General features: G+C 48.2%; 2 protein-coding genes across 4 annotated transcripts in view; both read right to left on the bottom strand.

Annotated features, from left to right (window-relative positions):
• The window catches only part of AGBL4 (AGBL carboxypeptidase 4), a gene marked incomplete at both ends in the record, with an annotated part of 1,559,236 nt that overhangs the window by 208,077 nt on the left and 1,330,384 nt on the right, over nt 1–20,775 (bottom strand). The window lies entirely within an intron of this gene.
• BEND5 (BEN domain containing 5) overlaps nt 1–20,775 on the bottom strand; it is a 48,353-nt gene that overhangs the window by 5,386 nt on the left and 22,192 nt on the right. For both annotated transcript variants that reach the window (XM_080800717.1, XM_080800718.1), the window contains exons 4-5: nt 9,358–9,506; nt 3,312–3,525 (exon numbers count right to left, since the gene is read on the bottom strand). In XM_080800717.1, coding sequence (XP_080656843.1) covers nt 3,312–3,525; nt 9,358–9,506 — 363 coding nt within the window. The remainder of the gene's footprint in view (nt 1–3,311; nt 3,526–9,357; nt 9,507–20,775) is intronic.

Below are 20,775 nucleotides of genomic sequence, written 5' to 3'. Positions count from 1 at the left end.
ATCCACTGAGTCAGCAAATGTTTACGGAGCACTCACTACCTGTCTTCCTTGAACCAGATGCTCACAAAGCTTCTATTTCACTGGGCAGGGGGGAAAGACGATTACCCAGTGCAGGAACAAACAAGAAATGCTATGGACAGACTTTATGTAGGGAGAGCAACAGAAAAGGTTCCTGAAGACTGGGCTGTTGGGGAAGGCCTCGCTGGAGAACCAGAAGGAGGCAGGGTGTGCAGGGCAGATGGCGAAGGAAGAGGAAAGAGGCCCCTGTGGTTGGAGCACAGTGGGAAATGGGAGGACAGAGGGGTCCCCAGAGGCCAGGTCAGCAGACACGCGCCAGGACGAGTAGTGTGGCTTCCAGCGCGGGCCATGGGCACACAGAGGGCCATGGACACAGTGCAAAGTGAGACCAGCTGGGAGCTGGTGGAGAGAGAGGACGCTGTGGGGACAGATGCCAGGGCAGCAGAAGAGGAGCCCACGAGAGGGATGAAAAGCCAGGGAAACGGGAGGAAATGGAGCTTGGGGGAGCATTTCGCTGTAAGGAAGGAGTGGTCATGTCAGACAATCTGGGGAGGAGGTGAAACACATGCCCTGGACTTGGAAAGGAGGAAGTCTGTGAGAAAAGAGGCAGGAACAGACGAAGTAGAGGGCTGGGAGTGGACACCAGACAGCAGGGGCATTACAAGTGAACACAGGCAGCGAGTGTAGACAACCCTTTCAAGAAATCTGGATGTGAAAAGAAAAAGAGAGACATGGCAGCAGCTAGGTGGTAGGAGTGGCCTCTAGGGAGTGTTTTATTTGTTTTCATGAGAAATGAAGAGTCAAAGTCTATTTAAATGATGCTGGGAAGGAAGCAGGAGCGAGGGAGCATAATTGGAAGAATGAGGTACTTAGGAAGGCAGTGGGGCTGGGATCCAGATGGAGAGACAGGCCAGACCCAAATAAGAGAAGGAAACTCTTCTTTTGGGCCATGAGGCAGAAACACAGAGGGTACAGTTAAGTCTACAGTGAAGTCTGCACTTCAGAGCTGTGAGAGTTCCTTTTCTTTTCTCTGTGAAGGAAGAGGCACGGCCATATTTTGAGAAAGAGTGAGATGTGGACTATCATGTTAGGAAAAGCAGAGAAGGTTTAAAAATTCCTTGGGGATGGGATGGTGGCATGGCTCAGTGAGGAAAACCTGGGGGGCATGGCAGTGGGCGTGGCAGGTGTGGGGGGAAGTCTGTGAGAATGGGATGGCCGCTGGCCACACGGCTGAGCCAGCTATAGATTGTTCTATACCTCTGGGGGCCCAATCAGCTGCACAGGACATCATCTGAATGGGGTTTAAAGAACATTCAAAATGTCTGGGTGGGCCACTGGGTAGCCAGAACAAGGACGGCGATCTTTACAGATGGGAGACACCAAGCATCCACTCGGTGCTGGAACCACACTAGGCTGGGGGAAAGAAAAGAGAATATAGTACGAACCAGGGTAAGCTCAAAGCTAAACCAAAGTAGAGCTGGGGCTTGAACCCAGGCTTTCGATACCTGGTTCCTGTTTTGACCTGCCGTCACCCTGCCCCAGGAGTGGACAGGAGAGAGCCCACAAGCTGAGAAGCACTGAAAGAGGGTGAACTTCAATGGCATGATCATCATGGGCTCACGTAAGCTTCACGGAGGCAGCACACTTGTCAACAAAGAATGGTAACTTTCTTCATAGTTGGAACACAACTCTTTCCAAGCCATAGTCCTATCCTTTCAGTTGTCTGAGGAGGGAAGTTTTCAGCTGAGGAAACTCAGACATGGAGGGGAAGTGACTGACAAGAAATCACACCAAGGGTTAATCAGGGGACCAGCTTGCTGCTCTCAGTGTTTCATTTGTTCCAACTGCATTTACTGAGCTCCTACTGTGTGCCAGGCCCTGTGCCAGGCCACGAGGACGTGGAGATGAATCAGAGAAGATCAGACTCGTGCCTGAGGTAGACATGAGGCAGATGACTTTAGACCCACAACGTGACCATGGTGGGCCAGCCAGTCACTGGGAGACATCTGGGACCTGCTGAGTCACCTTCCAACCAGTACAATAGAATCAGAGGTCGGTGACCTATCTAGCGGGGCAGGAATACATCCCCAGGAAGGCCTGTTTCTCACGGCAACCTCCCAGCTCCGGACCCACCATTCCAGACAGCAGGCAGACTAAAGGTAACCTGACTGTCTGAAAATAAGTGGCTGCCTAAATCAATTAGTCATGAGTCAGCCAGGCAAGGGCAGCTGTGTTAGAGCAGAACAAGCCTCACACCAGATCACAGCAGTGTGGGCTTGAACCCTATAGCTCCAACCTCAGCCTGCTGAATCTCGCTGAGTCCTGCTCTACCCTGACCTCCAAAACATACCCTACATCTGGCCGTTTTTCCCCACTCCCACTGCTATAACCGAGGTCCATGGCACCATCATCTCTATCTGAGACCACAGCAGGAGTGTCCTAACTGATCTCCCATTTGGTCACTCCACAATCTGCAGACCCCACCACCCTTCTCCTGTGAGTCATGTGTTGTTGGAATTCCACAGATTCAAGCTGTTTCATGTGGCCTTCTCGGCCCTCGAGACTTGCTCTCACCCACCTCCCTGACCTCACCCTCTCCACACTCATGACTCTGTGCGTCTGGAGCTTCCTCATCCCTTAAGTGTGCTGGCCTTTGCACCTGTGTATTCCACCTGCTGTACCACACCTCAGACCTCCACGGGGCTGCCTCATCTACCTCCAGGCTCCATCCTCTTCAAGCCTGCCTGCTCCAACCACCACAGCTCACACAGCCCTCTTTGTCCTACTGTAACAGGTGGTGACGCTTCACCACCTTCATCGGTACCTGAAATTATCTGACATATTTGCTGTCTGCCCTAGAACTTGGCATGTGGCCTGCTCAAAATGTACATGTTGATGGAGTCTACTTTCTTCATTGAAACATGGCGGCTGGACACTTGAGGCTAGTGGTCAGGAGCACCACTTCTGAGGCCCAAGGCAGGGACTCTCTTCCCCAGGAATCCGTTCTTGATTTTCCAGCTAGGGATCTGCTCCCCTCCCGAGACCTCCCTCAACACATCGTCAGTCCCCCTCATGCTAGCGACCTGAACCGTACTTGTGTCCACAGTTCATCTCCCTGTGAAATGTGAGCTTTCCTGGGACAAGGTCCATACCTGTTCTCTTAGGTCCCACACATGGCCTGGGGCCTGGCATGGAGAGACTTCAGTGTTTGCTGACCTGAACTGTGTCTGGTACCTTCCTGACAGAGTACAGGACAGCATCTCAATCATTGCGTTTGTACTGCAGTGACCTACCTCTGACAATGCTTAGTTTGTGAGGCGAGAGGGGTGGCTTAGGGACCGCATCTTTCTTTTTTTTTGTGGCAACTCCTGTGACGCTTCTGTTCTTCAGAACATCTGTTCCCCAAATCATGACTGCCAAGTTCTTTGTGTACTTGGAATCTCCTTGGGTTACTTGTAGCTGGTGCCATTTCTCCTCATCAACCCAAATCCCGCTTCCCAGATGGACCTGAAAGGGATAAGAACACAAGCACCTGTGTCGTCGGACAGGCTGGCAGTTGGAAACGTTTCTTGTTCTTTAAAAGACGCTGCTGCACAATTACAAGGGACTCATTCCATAAACACTACATTAACTTTGTTTGAGGGAAATAATGCTTATTTACTAAATACCTATAAGGCACCAGGCCTTATTTGAGTGCTTTATATCCACGATCTCAAATCTCCATGGCAACCCTGGAAGGAAGGCATTGAGACCCTATTTTCATCTCAGATGGAAAAACTGGGTTGAGAAAGGTGAAGCCAGTTGCCAAAAGTCACTCGACTATTAAGTTGTAGGGCGGGGATTCTAAGCTCTATTCAAGTTATAACAAGGCCACTGAGAGCCTGACCGAATCTCAGGAATGTATACAGTTGTCTCTCTGTCGCACTTCAGAAGGACCTTTCTCCCTTTCATGTGAGCATGCTGGGACACATGTCCCGGAACAATGCTTCTCCACAGCGGCACACATGGGGGTCCTCTGGAGCTGTAAATATTGCCTGTGCCTGGGCCCCATTCGCAGGATTTGGATTTATTACTCTGGGTGGGGCCTAGGGACTAGGGCTGTTGAAAGTTCCCTAAGTAATTCAGGTGTACAGCTAAGTCTGAAGACCATGGCCCGCTGGAGGGGGGAAGCCAGCAGCCCGGCTCTCGGCCATCAGCTGGAGTGTGTTTGCATAGGTTCTTCCCCACCTCTGGGTTCAACTTCCTGTGAACGGAACTAGAAAAGGGGGATTTCATCTCTGCATTCCTTCTGGCTCGGAACACGTGTGGTTTTCACAAATCAAACCAAACCACGGCGTCCTTAGTCTGACTTTAACGGCACACGTGACAAAAATGCTCCCTACAAGGTTAGCGCTCAAAGTTTCAGAGCAGAGTCACTAAATGTAAAGGACTCAGAATGATCTAGTAATGAACTAGAGGTGTTCAAATTGTTTCTCTTTTCTGGCTCCTTTAACAACTCAACTCATTTGCTGATGTTATCATTTAAAAAAATAGGGTTTTGACTTTGACATTGCCATTTGTGTTGTGTTTCTAATGAGTCTATGGAGGGTGGAAACGGCCTCTGTGGGGAAGGAGGGGAGGCAGCTGGTAATGAGCATACTTCCTAAGGGTAATGAGAGGGCTCTGCCAAAAGTCCTTGTCTGCAGCAAGACCTGTAGGTCAACCACATCATGCGGTTAGGAGACCTCTCGGGAGAGGTCCTGGTCTGAGAGACCGCACACACCCCCAAACTGATGGCAGACTGATGGCAAGAAGCACTGTTCAAAGGCGACTGAAGACTGGCTTGGAAAAGACGGTGGGCACACACAGACAGAAAGGCAGGTCGTTCAGCAGCACTTCTTCCTTCACCAATTACTGACATTTTCCAATCATTAAAAAACAAAAACAAAACAACGCAGCAGTACAGCCCACCCACGAATGCCAGTAACAATCCTGCTGGCCTCCTCTGCCTTGCCTTCCTTCCGCTCACAAGATCACTCGGATCTCTGCAGGCCTGCTATCAGATAACCAGATCCACCTGGCCTTCCTGTGCCGCAGACCTCAGGATTGCAAATCTGCTCACAGCGCTCGGGAAGATAAGCAGCCCTGGAAGTGAGATGCGCTGCCTGGGGCCACCTGGGCAATACAGATCCAAGGTCAAGTCCGGCCTTTCCTCCTCAGTCTGAACTGCAAGTGGGCAGTCTGGGTGCCAGATCAGGCATGCGGGGGACAAGTTTCTGGCTGCTTCCTGCTGGGCCCCAAGTCACCTCCCTTGATGGCACTCTGAAGCTACCCTCACAAGCTTCCTCACGTAGGGGAAAAACAAGGAATTTGAATTAGATTAAATTCAGAATCAGAAACCCTTGGAGAAGGAAGACAGCTTCCGTTTTTCAAAGATCTCTGCTCTTTTCTACCCTGGACCTTTCTTTCCTATAATCTTTTAATTTATTATTCTTAAAAGAGAGATGACAGTCATTTTAGCCAAAGTTCTACTAGATTGGGGGGGGCACTAATATTTTTTGAGGACCTGGACTGTACCCTCTATTTAATCCTCATAATGACCTTAAGAGATGAAAATAGGTTAGAGGTTATTAATTCCACTTTACAGACATGAATCCAGATCAGAAGGACAAAACTACCTTTCCTAAGACATACTAGCAGTAAATTTTGGGATCAAGATTCAAACTCAAATCTGTATGATGGCAGAGCCCGTTCCCCAGACCTTCCTGCTGCTGCCAGTGTCGCCGTGGTGACAATGTGGTGGAAACATAGCCTATCTATTGCGTCGATATTCTACTGGGTTTCTTTTTCAGCTTTCCTCTGTACTGGCCCAGACACTTCCCTTGCAGGCCCCCACCACAGGTTACTACTGCAGATAGGGAAGCCAGAAGAAGCCATGGGTTGGCTTTCTGTCTCCTGTCCCTGCTTCCTCCAACCCCCTGTATAACCACTGCCAGGATCAGTTTCCCTAAAACACGGCTCTCCTTTGACTAGCTGACTTCCAGTCTTTCAACTGTGTTTCTGTGTGAACCCTCTAGAATCTTGAATGGCTCCCTATTTCTTATCACATCAACCCGCTCTCTCTAGCTGTAGAGGCCCTCTAGAATTCTCTTTCTATTCAACCTCCTAGCCTTTATTTCCCTACTATGGCCATCACAATGATGTTCTCAAACTCCTCCTCTTCCTTCTCCTTTCAGTGTGCGGTAACACAAAGATGGGCCCTGGAGGCTCCAGCCCCGGGTGTGAATCCTGACCCTGCTACCTACTAGCTGGGACTCTTGGGCTAGCCACTTTACCTCTCTGAGCATCACTTTCCTCAGGTGGAGAAGACGCAGAACACCACCGAATTCATAGAGCTGTTCTGAAGATTATATGACATAACGTGAATCAGATGTCAGGAGGACGGCACACATTCAGTAACTGTTATTCTCTTTGCCTTCTCCGCCTCCCACCTCCCTCCCACCCCCAGCAGTGTCTCAGCTCAGGCCTTTCCCCTGTCCAGAAATGAATGCCTTCTCCTATGTCTTCTTAAGCCTGCTTATCTTTCAAGCTCTGGTCCCCGATCCAGGAAACACTCTTTAATTGCTGCAGGGCTAAGTTCTATCCGCTCTGAATTTCTAGCCTACTGTGAGCCTTCACCATCTGATTCAGCCCTTCATGGTACATCTCCATGGGGATGGGGTGAAGCTTTGCCCCTTCTGTCCCCTTCAAACTGATCAGGACTCGTCTGAACACAAAGCAGTAAGAAACTGATGGGCATATTTAATATGTTTTAATGGCACAGGCTTTCAGTTCTGATGAGCTGTTGTTCCTTAGAGAAGAAAATATTTTCTGACGTGCACTTGAGTACAAGGCCAGCTTTACAGCACAGAAAAAAATGGCTCTGGGTAAGACCAATCACAGGTATGTGCTGGGACAATACCTCCTCAGGTTAACAAAGCCCAGGGTCACCTGGAGCGAGGCCCAGCTTTCAGAGATGCAGCAGAATAGACTGGAAAAAACACTGGCCTAGGAACCAGGAGACCTGGCTTGCACTTCCTACCTGCCTGTCTCTAATCTATTCTAGAATTACAGAGGAATCCCTTCTCTGGATGTGTTTCCCCGTGTATGCCATGTATAAATTAGACTATTTAAACTTTAATGGTCTTTGCAGCTTTGTGATTCAATGAGTTCCTGAAATAAAACATCTTAGACAAAAAAAAAGCAATGAACTTTATCAAAATCAAGGTAACTTTTGTGGCAAGCCCTATTCACGTAAAATATAGTTCGCTATTTGACCAAAATGTTAGCCTTATGTGTCAAGGGAGGCTATTAAAAATATGGCACCTGCTAGGATGGACTTGATCAAAAAATGGCTTTGTGAAATGTTTTATAGGACAAAACTAGTTTCCTACTAGGAAATGGATCCCATTCTAATTCTCTAGGCTTTGCAGAGATTAAGGCTTTTGTTCATGCAGGCAGAGAAAAGAAAGGGTCAGAAACGCTAGCAGAGCCAAGAACAATGAGGATATAGGGAACGCTGCTCAGGGAAGCCGCTATCCATTGCTAGTCTGTCTGCTTCCTCTCCTCTCTCTTCATAAATTTGCTCTGCTGAGCTACCAATTAGTTGCAAACAAAAGTCAGGTTAGCTTTACAGCAACATGTCGGCAATAGCCAATGAAAAAACAAAATTGGCAATTTCAAGATTTATTGTGCAACTCCTGTAAAAACATTAAATGAGGTTTGAGAGACCCATTTTCTGGAAATGGAAAAATGATACCTCTGCAAAAGCGGCCCCATAATGCTCAGAAACTATCCGTCAGTCTTCAAAGGAAGAGAGAAATAGATTTCTCTTGGAAGCTATCTTAAGAAAAGGTCTCCAGTCACTAGTGGTCATCACTAAAAAGAAATCAACACACACAGAATAGCCCTTTCTTTTATCTCCAACTGAGGAAGATTCACCCAACTTAGCTACACAGTTGGAGTCATTAAAGGCCTACGGAGAGCAATGATCCATCCTAGCTCGTGAGCTGGAGACCCTGAGGCCCAGAAAAGGGAAGGACCCATCCAAGCAAGGTCACACAGAAAGCATAGAGATAGAGCTCTACCCAGCGTTCAGGCTCTGGGCTGCCTAAATCCACCCTGTCATGCCATCTGTCCCCTGCAAAGCAGACTTTTAAAGTCTGTGGGCTGGAGCAAGTCAAGAGAGAAGGGGCCAAAGACCCAGCGCATCAGTTCTGCCTCTGGGGGTGGGGAGGCAGTGCTCAGTGGGAGATGAGGGCATCTCCCTATCCAAGACTATCCAAGACAGCCCTCAAGACTAACACATTTCATTTCCTCAGCTGACAATATTTGCTTTCTGCCTCAATCTGGCCAGTTGCAGGGATGTATCTGGAGGAACCCAAAGAAAACAACCTTTTCTTTCTCATCAGCCCACTGGGGAGCAATACTGGATAAACAGAGACCTTTTGAAGCACAAAGTGGCAAGAAAAACACTGACACAGATGATTCTTTGGGGCAGACTGAGAGGTGATGTCTGTAATGTATGCCACGGTGGCAGAAATAGAACATTAAAACTGAATTTGACTAGTGCCTAGACAAAGGGCTCCAATATACTTCTTCCAAGATGAATCCATTTGGAGGTTAGAAGGAGTCAGAACAGTTTTCTCCCTGCCCGGCTGCTCCATCATGTGACTTTAAGACCTTCCAAGGCTACTCCATTATTTTTCACACCTGTACCAATGTAACTACTAATAGTGCTTAAGTTTTCTTTCAAGATTTTTTCCGAGGGTCTTACAAGAAAATCTGAGGAGTTATATGTGGTCTGACCACTGCTGAACATACAGCTTGGAAACAGCTTCGGGTCAAGGAGCACGTCTCATTTACCAGCTTATCCTCGGCATCTAGCATAGGGCTTAGAACACGTAGATACTTTGTAAATGGTGAATGGACACCCATCGAGTTATCTGTCAATCAGAGATTTCATATCTCGTATACCTTATAAATTTTATGTATCTGGTTTTATAGGTGGGTAGGACAAGTTTCATCAAACTACCATGCTTTTTAAAATCTTCCTCAGTACTAAGCTATTTTAAAATGTCAGTTTAGTTTTTATAGTTACTTTGGCCCAGTATTTAAGAAAAAGGGGAGGGGGAGAGAAAATGAACAAGTCCCAGTACAGCTCCACTAGTTACAAAACACGAATTCTGGAAATAGTTACTCAGGCCTGGGCCAGGAGGCCAACTGGCCAAGCTGTAGCGAAGGAAGCTCCCACCACACTCTCCGTCGTTACTCTAGCTAACAAACACTTGCAGGGAATGGATAGTGAGCTTGAAACACTACCTTGCCATTGTCTAGGATATACTTGTCCATGACAGGTGCAGGAGCGGGGTAATAGGACGACGTATTTGCTTCCTCACTGAAAGTGCTCCGTAACTCCGGCTCGGGCTCGAGACATTCTGACTTTACTTTTTCCAAGTCAATGGCGGGACCTAGGCAGTTAAGAAAAGAGATCTGTCTAGAACTCCAAGGAAAATAAAAGGCAAATATTTTTAACTACGCATCTATCAGCACATAGTGGCACAAAATAAATAGGCTGGCTTATTTTGTCCATTGGACTACACTTAAACCCAGGCTTGAAAATAATATGAGGTGTGAACGTCACAACGGAAAAGGAAGAAAACCGGAAGACAAGAATGAACTGGACTCCAAGTACAAATGAGAAGTGGTCTTTGAAGGTGTCATTGTCTGAATGGAAATGCAGGGGACTCAACTGCCTGCTCAAAAGAGAGGTCCTGTTAAGACTGGGGGGAGAAGGGTGGGCATCACTGTAATATGCAAATTGCATATTTGTGAAAAGCCCACCTCTGCAGCCTCCATGGGAGTGGGCCACGGCCAAAGAATGGAGGTTAGGGAAGCAGTGGGGAGAAATGCAAAGGCCTCCCCCTCCCTAAGACCTAGTATCTAGCTAGACAGAAGCATTTCAACCAAGAAATTAAAATACAATACAGATTAAGCTTCTGATTGCCTGATCTAGCAGCTACCCTGATTTTTATTTTAATGCAATCAACACAAATTACGCGCAGTTTAAACAGTGAAAGGAAGCTGGATAAATGGTGGTGGTTTCTAAGGGGAGTATTTTTTCCTTCTCCATTAGCGTTTAAAAATGATGGACTATTTTTTAAATCACCTATTGTGTCTTGATTACCAAAGGGCAGAGAAACAGGATGAAAATGAGTAAATAAGGCTGAATGACTTGATTAACTTTTACAGGAGAGCAACTCCAAAGGCCAATGGAGAGCTCAGCACGCTGGAAATGCTCCCCCCCCCCCCCCCCCCCGCAAACCTTTCGGTGGTTGTTCAGGCTCAGGGTTTTAGCTACTGCTCTCGCGGGTCCCCTGGGTCACGCCTATACCTTAAGTAACTGATGAATATCATGGTCCAATCTTCCCTTATCCTAACCAGGCGCATCACTTGGTACAGAGCTCTTTATACATCAAAGCCCTAATGAGCTAGTTGCAATTCTATGTTCAATTGCTATATCCTAGACTTTGGCTGGTGGTAGAGATGGTATTGGTGATTTTGTTACTAAAATTCCTCATGACACGGGTTCCTAGAACAAGACTATCATTTCTGAGTTGCTGGCAGCTGCCATCTGCAAGACAGAATCTCAGCAGTCTCCAAGGATGTAAGTGTGAGCCCTGCACAAAACAGAAGGCAACGTGGCCGGGCAGCAGAACCGTGCTGATGGAAATGCATGGCTCATCTTGGGACAGTCAGTTTCGGTGCTGTGCCTGGCTCTGCTGTGTTTTAATTGTGGGGCCACAGGGGAGTGAACTGTAGATGCAGAAGGTGGCAGAGTGGAGGACAGACAACATCATGACTGTTCTGATGGCAGCTCCTAAAACTGTGTCATCTATTCAAGATCTGGGGTCTTCTCTTTGCCCCCAGCCCCTGGCACCTAGTAGGTATTCTCTGAATGTATGCTAAATAATAAAAGAATGACAACAATGAGTGAAGAATTCTACAGTTTCAGAAGCAGATGCCAAAGTTTCTCCTCTCTCTGTGTGAGATCTCAGGTTGAATTTCTGAGATAAAACTCAAGTGGAGCATTTGATCTTTTCTTAGATCAGGGAAGAGGTAATTATTTCAGTTTCCCCTAAAGGGCATGGCCCAGTTGGCATCTGAGGTCTCTTCCTGCTCTGACATTCAGCAACAGGAAAAAGGGCTGGGCTGAGAGGATGAGGTCCCTGTAGCCACTGGCTCACAGATCATCTTTGGCAAGATTGCGTCCTTTCTCTAAAGCCTCTTTTTCCTTCTATGAAAAGATGGTGGACAAGAGAAGGACTCCAGTTCAGCTCTGACTTCAGTCTGGTTCTCTCCCATCCATCTCCAACATGGCTGCCAAAGAGATCCCCTTGACCTAAGACCTAAGACCGTGCCCTTCCTTGCTTAGCACCTTCCTTCCTAATTACCCTCAAAACGATGTCATACATTGTAGCCTTCCTGGCCCAGAACAACCAGCCTCCTCTCTACTCCTGGTGCTCACTTCTTGCTTCTGCCCAGGACCCCCAATGCTGTGCGGTCCCAGCCGCCATGCCTTTGGAGGTGCTACTGTCTCCGCCTCGCATAAAGCCACATCTGCCTGCCATGGAGCTTAGGTGTGTCCTCTGTGAGGCCTTGCTCTGGTCACTACCGGGTGGGGGCAGGGGGAGGGATGCCTCTGTTTTATAAATACTTCCAGCAAATTCTGTTTGCAATCATCTGCCAATCTGTCTCTTGTCTACATTAGACTGTGAAGCTCTTTGGGGGCAAAATTTTACTTTCTTTGCAGTCTTGGCACCCAGAACAGCACCTGGCACACTGTAGGTTCACAATAAATCCTTCATGACATGAGGGGAGAGAGCTGTGGGGGAAGAGGGGATTTAGACAGGCTGGGGCAAAGGTCCCGAAACAAAGCCCTGCTGCTGAGTTGAGGTGCTTGGGGGTACAGGCTGGGGTGGGTGGGAGCTGTTTTTAGACTTCTGTCACCTTTCTGGCAGCCCAGGAAGTAGAAATTAGGGCTGTCAAGCAGATGGGAAAAAGCCAGCGGGAACAGATGACTCGGAGGGCTACAGAGGGACATATAAGGGTCATTAGGAGTAAGGGCTGAGAGTCACTTTTCTGGCCCCATCCCCTGCTGCTTCCTCCCCCCACCAAGTCAGACTCCTCTCCAAAGTGCCAGCCTGGCCCTCTCCCCACAAACACCATTCCTTAGCAGCTTCACAGTCTGTGCTTGCGGCGATCCTGCTGTCCGACCACTCTACCCCACAGATGTCCACCCAGCCAAACTCCACCAGGCACTCAAGGCCTGACTCAAATGCCACCTCCTCCATGAGGCTATTCTATCCCTTCAAAAGGGGGGTGTTATTCTCTCCACGCCTTGGCTTAGAATTAGGAGTCAGAGACTGGAATTTAAATTCTGGATTTGCCACTTAACTGTTTAGGGTGAGCCGTAAGCTTCCTCAGGTGGAAGAACTCTGCCTCCCACCCCCACAATAATCAGAGGCACTCAACTGTTTCTGTGTCTGTCTCCCCCACTAGACTGCGAGGCCTAAGGGCAGGCAGAGGCTGTGTCTTTTTATTTCAGAGACCAGGGCTCAGCACAGTGAGTGCCTGGTTCACATTCTACCTTCAACAGGTAATTTCCACATGAATAATTACTTAACCTTTTTGACCCTGTTGACTCACCCGAAAGAAGGAGCCACAACAGAGATCTGGCAAGGCTGAAGATTCAGTGAGTTGATGATATATAAGAAATGAGCACTCCAGAGTGTGGCACAGAGTGGGCACTGAGGAAACACTGCTCCCCCGCACCGCCCCTCCCTCACACACGTTATCCCTGGCCACTCTGTTAATCCACCACTAAACCACGGCTTTGGTGCACACAGAGCAGGTCCTGGCACCCCCACGGCACACCCGTGCCCCCCTGGGCTCATGCTGGTCTCCTCGGGGACCACAGTATTGGGATCGTCTGGCTTTCGAGGAAAACTGTTTCCTACCATTCTCCCTCAGCACCATTTAACACCCAGAGGCCGCTCTCTTCTTCAGCACCAGTTCCTCAGCCTCAGCAAGGAGGGCAGACCAGCCAAAGGCACGCCTCGGGAGGGGCTTCTCAGGGGACTGGGTATGAATCACAGCTTCATGACCTTAGACTAGGCACCTCACCTCTCTGTGCCTCGGCTTTTCCTACCTGCAAAGTGGGGATTGCCCGTAGCCACCACACAAGCTGGTGATGCCTTCAGAAGAGCCCAGCACAGAGGCAGGCGCAAAACAGAGGCTCAGGAAGTGGCAGGTGAATGAAAGGATGACTAGATCCTTAAAATGGGGTGTTCAGTATTACAGAATCCAAAAGAAAAGGACTAAAAAGCATGCGATTTCTTTGGGGAGGTGAGAGGAGAGCCTCTAGTGCTTTTAATTTAAGGAAGGAGGGGAGTAAAAGATTTCATTGCGAATTTTAGTCGGCTCTACTACTAACGATGTTGGCAATTTACATCTCATTACAACAAATGCCTCAGATTGCTGTTTTGCTTTTAAAAATTTCTGAGGCATTGTTCTCCTTCAAACACATGTGACCAAATTAGCCACAATAATAAGCACTTGCACGAAGAGACAGCATTGTAAGATCTGGTGCAGATATTTTAGGTAACAAAGGAACTTTTTTCATGTTGTGGGAAGAGTAGGAATTAAAAAAAAAAAAAAGCCTTTTGATCCACTTCGGGTTTATTTTGGGGAAAATACACCTTCCATGGAGAGAAACCTCTCAGCTGGGTAAAGGAAGCTTTTAAAAAAGAATAAAAGGTAGTACTTGTCTTTTCATTCAGTCATTCAGGAGCCCATTCAGCACACAGTCCCTGCTGGCATCCCAAGATCTAGGCCCAGTGAGGCACTGGGGGCCCCCCCCGGAGAAAACACAGTTGTCCCAGTTCTGCAGAAGTGGAGGCTTTTATGTGAAACTCCATTACTTTGCATACAAATAGCTGTGATTTGATAGACAAGCACTGGCTTTAGTTAGAAAACCTGGTGTAAGAACAGGTTCTGTTACTTATTTTAGTCTTTAAGCCCCAGGGGCCCCTTCCATAAAATGGGAATCATGGCACAGAGTAAGGGGCTTATAAGTGTTTGTTGGCACAATGAATAAATGAAATTATATCCCTCTGTTTTTGTCTGGCTTACATTAGACTAATGACGTTCTTCCTGAAAACCTTTCTAAAAAAAGTTAATGCTTGTGTGACCTCCAGGAGGTTCAGAAGTCATCTATGTCCCCAAAATACATGTCTATGCTTGAACACGAAATACCATTTCTGATTTCTGCTGAAACAGAGAGACTAATAATATTAGATTTTTCTTAAATAGTACTAGATCATTTCATTTAGTACTTTTAGTATCACTTCTGTCAGTGAATAGGAAGTTTCTCTGCTACAGGTGTCATTCTAGTTTCTTCCTAAATGCAAAGTGAATCAAGTCAACATTCTTACATGCATTCAGAACCGCTACTGTGGCACAGAGGCACGCTGGATTGGGTAGAAGAATGAGGATTCCACTCTGTTTACAAAGACCTGAGCCCAGTAATAGCTAGGTAACAACAAAGGAGGTACACAAGAGCCTTAGAAAGAGGCAGGGAAGATGGCCCAGAGGTAGGCAGGTGGGCCCTCCTCTGTGGACCCTATCACTGTTTCTCAAAAGGCATCAATCAGCCACTTTAGCCTGCTATTGTCCCTGTGCTTCTGTTTCTTAGCTGCATTATGCCTCCAGTGAGGGCAGGGACAAACCTGGTCTCATTCTCTCAGTGAGAATCTGCTGAGCATCTACGAAGTGCTAGCCTTGGGCTAGACTGGCCCTGAATGGTTGACAGCCCAGCAGTGACAGAAGGCAGGCAACAGATCGAGGGTCAGGATAAAGACTTGGGAACAAAAGCAAAGGAGGGGATGCTCCACCTGGAGGAGACTTAGGAAGGCTTCAGAGGGCTAGCCACACACTTCTGTGCTGGTGTTTGGAGGACTGATGGGCAGGAGCTCACTGGGAGCGAAGGCCTCTCAAACAGTGAAGGCACGTGGCACATAATCAAGGCTCCATGACCGGCCAGAAAGTGGAGAGCATTATGATCTGTAAAGGGTCTGGGGACGGAGGGGTCACCACCAACTTGGTGACCCTGGGAGGCTTCAGGGAAGAGGTGAGCTCTGACCGGAGCACTGATGTGTGATGAGGTCTGGGGAAGGTGGATCAGGCAGGGGATGGGGTCACAGCAAGCAGCGGTTCTCTGGGTCCTTCTCCCTCTCCTTCCCCATTTTCCCAGCACCTTCTGTGACCAAGGGCTGGAGAAGGCTTTGCTGGGCAGAGGCAGGAAAAGCCGGTATTGCCTGAGGTACCAGACTGGGCAAGTTCCTGCAGCTGGATGCCCCCACAGCGGGGTCCCCTCCTCAGGAGTCAAACCCACAGGGCAGCAGAGCTGGAATGGACCTGTGAGCCCTCTCCATGGGGCAGAAACCCAGCAAGGAGTGGCAAGAGTGGGCCCAGGGCCCCAGTCATGGAACTTTAAGAAACTTAAACGAAGTTTAAGGAACCTTAAGGAAGTTTCCACTTTAAGGAACTGTAGCACCCATTTCAAATGACATATTTGCTCCTCTCTGAGGTGACTGATACCTACTGAATGTCTTCTTTGTTATATTCCCTACACCAAAATCTCTCACTCTTTCTTCAATCTTTGTAGTACTTTTCACCTTGATGTCAACTAATTATTTGTTGTGCATCCCCCCGGCTACAGTGGAAACTCCAAGGGCAGCCTTGATCTTGTTCACTATCTCCTGGGCACCCAGTACAATGTCTCTAGCATACAACAGTCATTAAACATGTGTTAAAGTAAAGAAGTTAATCTTCATGGAAGTCTTATCATCTCTGCAGAGGCTCAGAGAGGGAATGTGCCAAAAGTCACACAGGTGGTGAGGACTCAGATTCTGGGCTGTTCAAAGATTCCAAAGCCTTGCTCCTTCCACTGCTCTCCACCTCCTCAGCCAAGGGCAGGTTTCAGATTTCAAAGGCTTCTCATGTCATGCTCACTCTGTGGGACTCTCAGCTCATCTCTGACCTTGGGGAGTGGGGGGTCCTTAAAGAACTCCACAAGGGGGCAGTGGCAAGGAGGGGGTGTCCCCGGGATTCATCTCACCTCTAGCAGCTCTGAGCCTATACTTTGCCAGCCGGTGGGCAGTCAAAACTGGGCTGGTTCTTCATCTGTTGTTCTTCCACTTCCCTCCCCACCCAACCATCTGGGCCCAGAGAGCATCCAAACGGCAGGAATGTGCAGAACAGCATGAGTCCGCCCCACCAGACATGTACTTCCTCCTAGCTAGCTCTCCATCATGCAGTCCAGCCAGAAACTACTCGAGAGAGCCAGCTTCTCTCCTAACTCTAAATCTTTGTTCAGGCTGTCTTGCTGCCTGAGATCCTGTTCACTTTCTCTTCATCTGGATAAACCTAACTAGTTCCTCATGTGGGGGGCCTTCTCCAGCCACCTTCAGTACCCCTGCCCAGTCACCTAAGGAGCCTTCCTCTGTATCCTCTCCCAACACCCTGGGAGCCCAGGAGTACAGCAAAGCTCACACTGTTTTGCACCTGTTGGCTAATGACATCGGGACTCTTTAAGGCATCACCAGGTTCTTAGCTGTCTGGAACAAAGGAAGAGTCTGACAAACGCTCCTGCACAAAACCATTTCCCTACAGTCAGAGCCACCCAGTAATGGAACAGACTGCACTGGAAGGCAGTGAGTGAGCTTTCTGTCTCTAGAGGGATGTTACAGGAGGTAGGATGATCACTCGACAAGGAGGCTACAGAAGGCTTCTTGTCCTGTGTAGATGCTGCACCAAGTAAGCGCTGGGGCTCCCTACAGGACTAGCATGCTAGGACTCTAAGAATTACCTCCAACCAAACTCAGCTGCCTGGAACAGTAACAGAGGGTGTGGCCAAACTCTGGGCCCCGCTGAACCAAGCAACCAGACTCATTCCATCCATTCATCTTAACCCTCTGTTGCTTCATGAGGATGAATCTATTCAGATTCCACATGGCCTAGGCATGTCCTGTGCCCTCTCTGGTCCTCAGTTTTCCCATCTATGAGATGGGGGTGAAGGTTGGATTGGTTTCTTATTGAAAAGAGGTAATTTCTATAAAAACTCTCGGAATTTTCTGGTTGGCATCTTGAGATCATACAGCTTGGTAAGGCTAAGAAGAAACGGTAGGCTCTTAAATTAGGCATGTTAACATCCCATCCAATAGTCCCAGAATCCACTGTAGCACATAAAGGAGGTTTAACGATGAAGGCAGGGGAGACACAGCCACTGCAGAAACCTGGGGCCGGATGCCTGTGGGATCAGCCTACCTGGTGTATGGAAAAGTGAGACAGGCCTCAATTCGAAACCTGCTCCTACCATCCCCTGAATGGGCAACCTCAGGAAAGATACTACATTTGAGCCTAATCTCTGGGCCTCAGCGGATGATCTTATCTATCACGGAGGCTGTTTTATATATGACAAGCCCCTAGTGTCAGGCCTAAATCAGGTGTTCAGAGAGGCCAGCCTTTGCCCATAAGGAGCCCTCTCCTACCTCCACTTTCTCTGACTGGCAAATCCAGCAGAGAACAAGCCTTTCCACCCCCGGCCACACCAAAGCCAATGACCATCAGGCAAAGTACCCTTCTACAGGGAAAGTACATTCCTGTTCTGGCAGTGGAGAAAAGCCCAGCAACTCCTACATATTCTAAGCTACCCAAACAGGTAACAAAGGGACAGCCTGGAGTTGTCCCTCAGCCCCATCCCCATGGCTCTGGAGAAACGAACTACAGAGAGAAAAAGGAAGGAGGCTCCTGGATGGCCCTGCCACTCTGAAATCTGTTCTTAAAATCATTGAGGAGGAACTGTGGGTAATCTTTCAGTTAATGGTGCAAAGAGCCCTTCAAAGTAGAAGATCACCCATATCTTTAGGAGAAACAATTCCACTTCTCACCACTAGATCTTGTCCTGCCACCCGAGTTGAGGAGGCATGGGGCACAGTGGTTCTGGCCCCGCTCCACCACTCATGGATGCAGCTGTCAGCTCATGGACCTCCAGGGCCTCACCTCTGCAATGGGGATACACAAACCCGACCTGACAGGATGGCTCTCCCCTACCCTCTGTGGCCTCCCTCAGTGCCCAACTTCTGTGAGCGCTCCTGCTGATGGGTGAGAACGGACTGAGGCTGTAGGAGACAGAAAAGCATCCTGAGGTGAAGGGGCCCCAGGAGAGCCCCAGCAAAGAGGAAACTGAGCCATAAACAGTGATGGCTGAAGGACTGAAGGGGTCAAAAGGAGTGGTTGAGGACTGGAGATGGGAAAAGAGAATTCTGTCCAGGAACAGTGGGTGGAGGGAGAATTCTATAAACTACAGACCAATGAACTTGAGCTCGAGACCAGGCAAAGTTGTAAAATGGCTCATTTAAGAATGATTTCTGAGGACTTACCAGGGGAAGCAGAAATCTCCAGGAGGCATTAGGGGTTGACTGAAGATTAAGATATGCCAAGACAACCATACCCGTGCTCTGTGGCAGGACAATGACTCTATATGCCAAGCATTACACAAACATTATCCCATGTACATCCTCCAATGATCCTACATCATATGCTGGACCCACTGCACACTTACTACGTGCCAGCCCCTGGACAGAGATCTTCTCATGCATCTGCTCATTTACTCCTCATAAGAACTATAATGGTTGGCATTCTCATTGACTCCGCTTTACAGAGGAGGTAACTAAGGCCCAGAAATTTAAGTAACTTGCTCAAGGTAACAAATTAGACCATGGAAAAGCCAGGGTTCAAAACCCCAGTACTTCTGACCTCGGGCCCATGCAGGCCCTTCATCACTGAGTCGGCATTAAAGATAGCCATTTTACCGAGGAGAAAACAGAGGCTGCGAAGGGCTCAGTCATTTACTTGAAGTTGCACAGGTACTGACCCAGAGAGCTGAGATTCAAACTCGAGTGGTATCTGTTGCCAAAGCCCAGGCCGCCTAGGCGTAGGGGAAAATCAGCAGGAGACACTTGGCTGACATTAGCTGCCTTTTCAAAGGCACCATCAGAGACCTGTGCTTAAAGAATCCAGCTCCAACCGCAAAGGATTTTAAAGATCAAAGCTGGTATTTTAACGGACCTTGGACAGAACACAAGGCATGAGCCCAGAGGGGACCAGAGGTGATAGAAACCCAGCTCTAAAGAGCCAAGACAGATTTACAGACAATGGCTTTCCCCTTCAAATTTTCAACCAGCCTGTGATCTGGCCAACAGGGAATGTGAGCTCTTCTTTTTGCTTCTCCTCGCTCAAATGGGAATAATCCTCCTTAACTGGCCTCACAATAGGGCTATCGCAATAGTCCCATGACATAAAAATGTCAAGGTGCTTTCAAACCCGTAGTGTCATGCATGTGTGAATTACCGTTATTACGCTCATTATTATGTTATTATGCCCTCTTTCGGGTCAGGATTCATCATTTCTGCCTCCATTCCCTGACAAAGCACACCCCAAATCTAAAACCAGTATATTCCTCCCTCCTGCAATGACAGCCCTTGTTTTGTTCTCCCTGGTATCGTGCTATGTGCATGTCTGTGCTCCCCACTGGACTGTGTGTGTATCTTGAAGGCTGGGATTATGTCTTCCTCTCCATATTCCTCACACAGCCCTTGCCAGCTTTAGCTGGACTAAAATCACTTGAATCACACCAAAACGAATACAACAATCTAAGAGGCACTTGTGCTAACACTGAGGACAACGTCTAAGCATTTGCCTTTGACCTCTACAGACAAGGAATGTAGCCGAGGAGAAAGCGAGAGGGACCATGCAGTCTCTCTCGCACACCACAGCTCCCCCTTGCAACTGGCTTTCCAGTGTGCCTTCCCTCAAGCCCCTGGAGCTCTGAGTCTGCTGACCCCCAGTTCAATAAACATGGCTCCAGCGCTCTAACTCGTAAATGTTTAAAAATGGGACCATCTTGTTTGTTTCTATATGCCTAGCACCTAATGCAGTCCTGGCACAAAGGATGTCCTTAGTAAATAATTGGTGAATGAATAAATAATGAACATATACACAGGTAAATATCAGTTGGACTATCCGCATGCTTTCTGGGTCCTCAGCATTTACTTCCTTGGGAGAGGGTGGGCAAAAGAGGGCAAAAAAGGAAAAAGATTGGCATTTATTAAACATAATATGCTTTATGCTCATAGGGCTTTATTCTTGACATTTGCTTCCTCACTTAAGTTTGACGTTGTCACAGAGGGCCTGAGAGCAGAGACCCTCAGGGGGAGAGTGGGGCTTCTTCCCCTCAGCAAGTAACTAAAACCCTCTTTGTTTCCCATGCTCCGATCACAGGAAGTTCTGTTTCACAGAGAAGATGCCCTTTGTGGGGAGTGGGGACAGGAGTCACCTCCACATCCATGACAATGAAGTCCAAGGGTTAAAGAAGGCCATACAGGTGAGTGCCCAGAGAGGCACACAGGACCAGGTGTCAAGAGACCCCCCGGGAATGGGCCTGTGACGCTGTCTGTGCTTGTTTCCGCATCAGCAGCACCAGTCCATTTCCTGGGTAAGCTCCTTCACCTCTCCAGGACTCCATGCTCTAGAGAATCTTTCCTGTTAGACCCAGCTTATGTGTATTTGTGGAACGAATGAAAGCTGAATTAATAAGGGCACAAACGAAGAAGTGAG

Source organism: Martes martes, assembly GCF_963455335.1.
Source record: "Martes martes genome assembly, chromosome: 4".
Classification (NCBI taxonomy): Eukaryota; Metazoa; Chordata; class Mammalia; order Carnivora; family Mustelidae; genus Martes; species Martes martes.
This window is presented reverse-complemented; position numbering and strand designations above follow the sequence as displayed.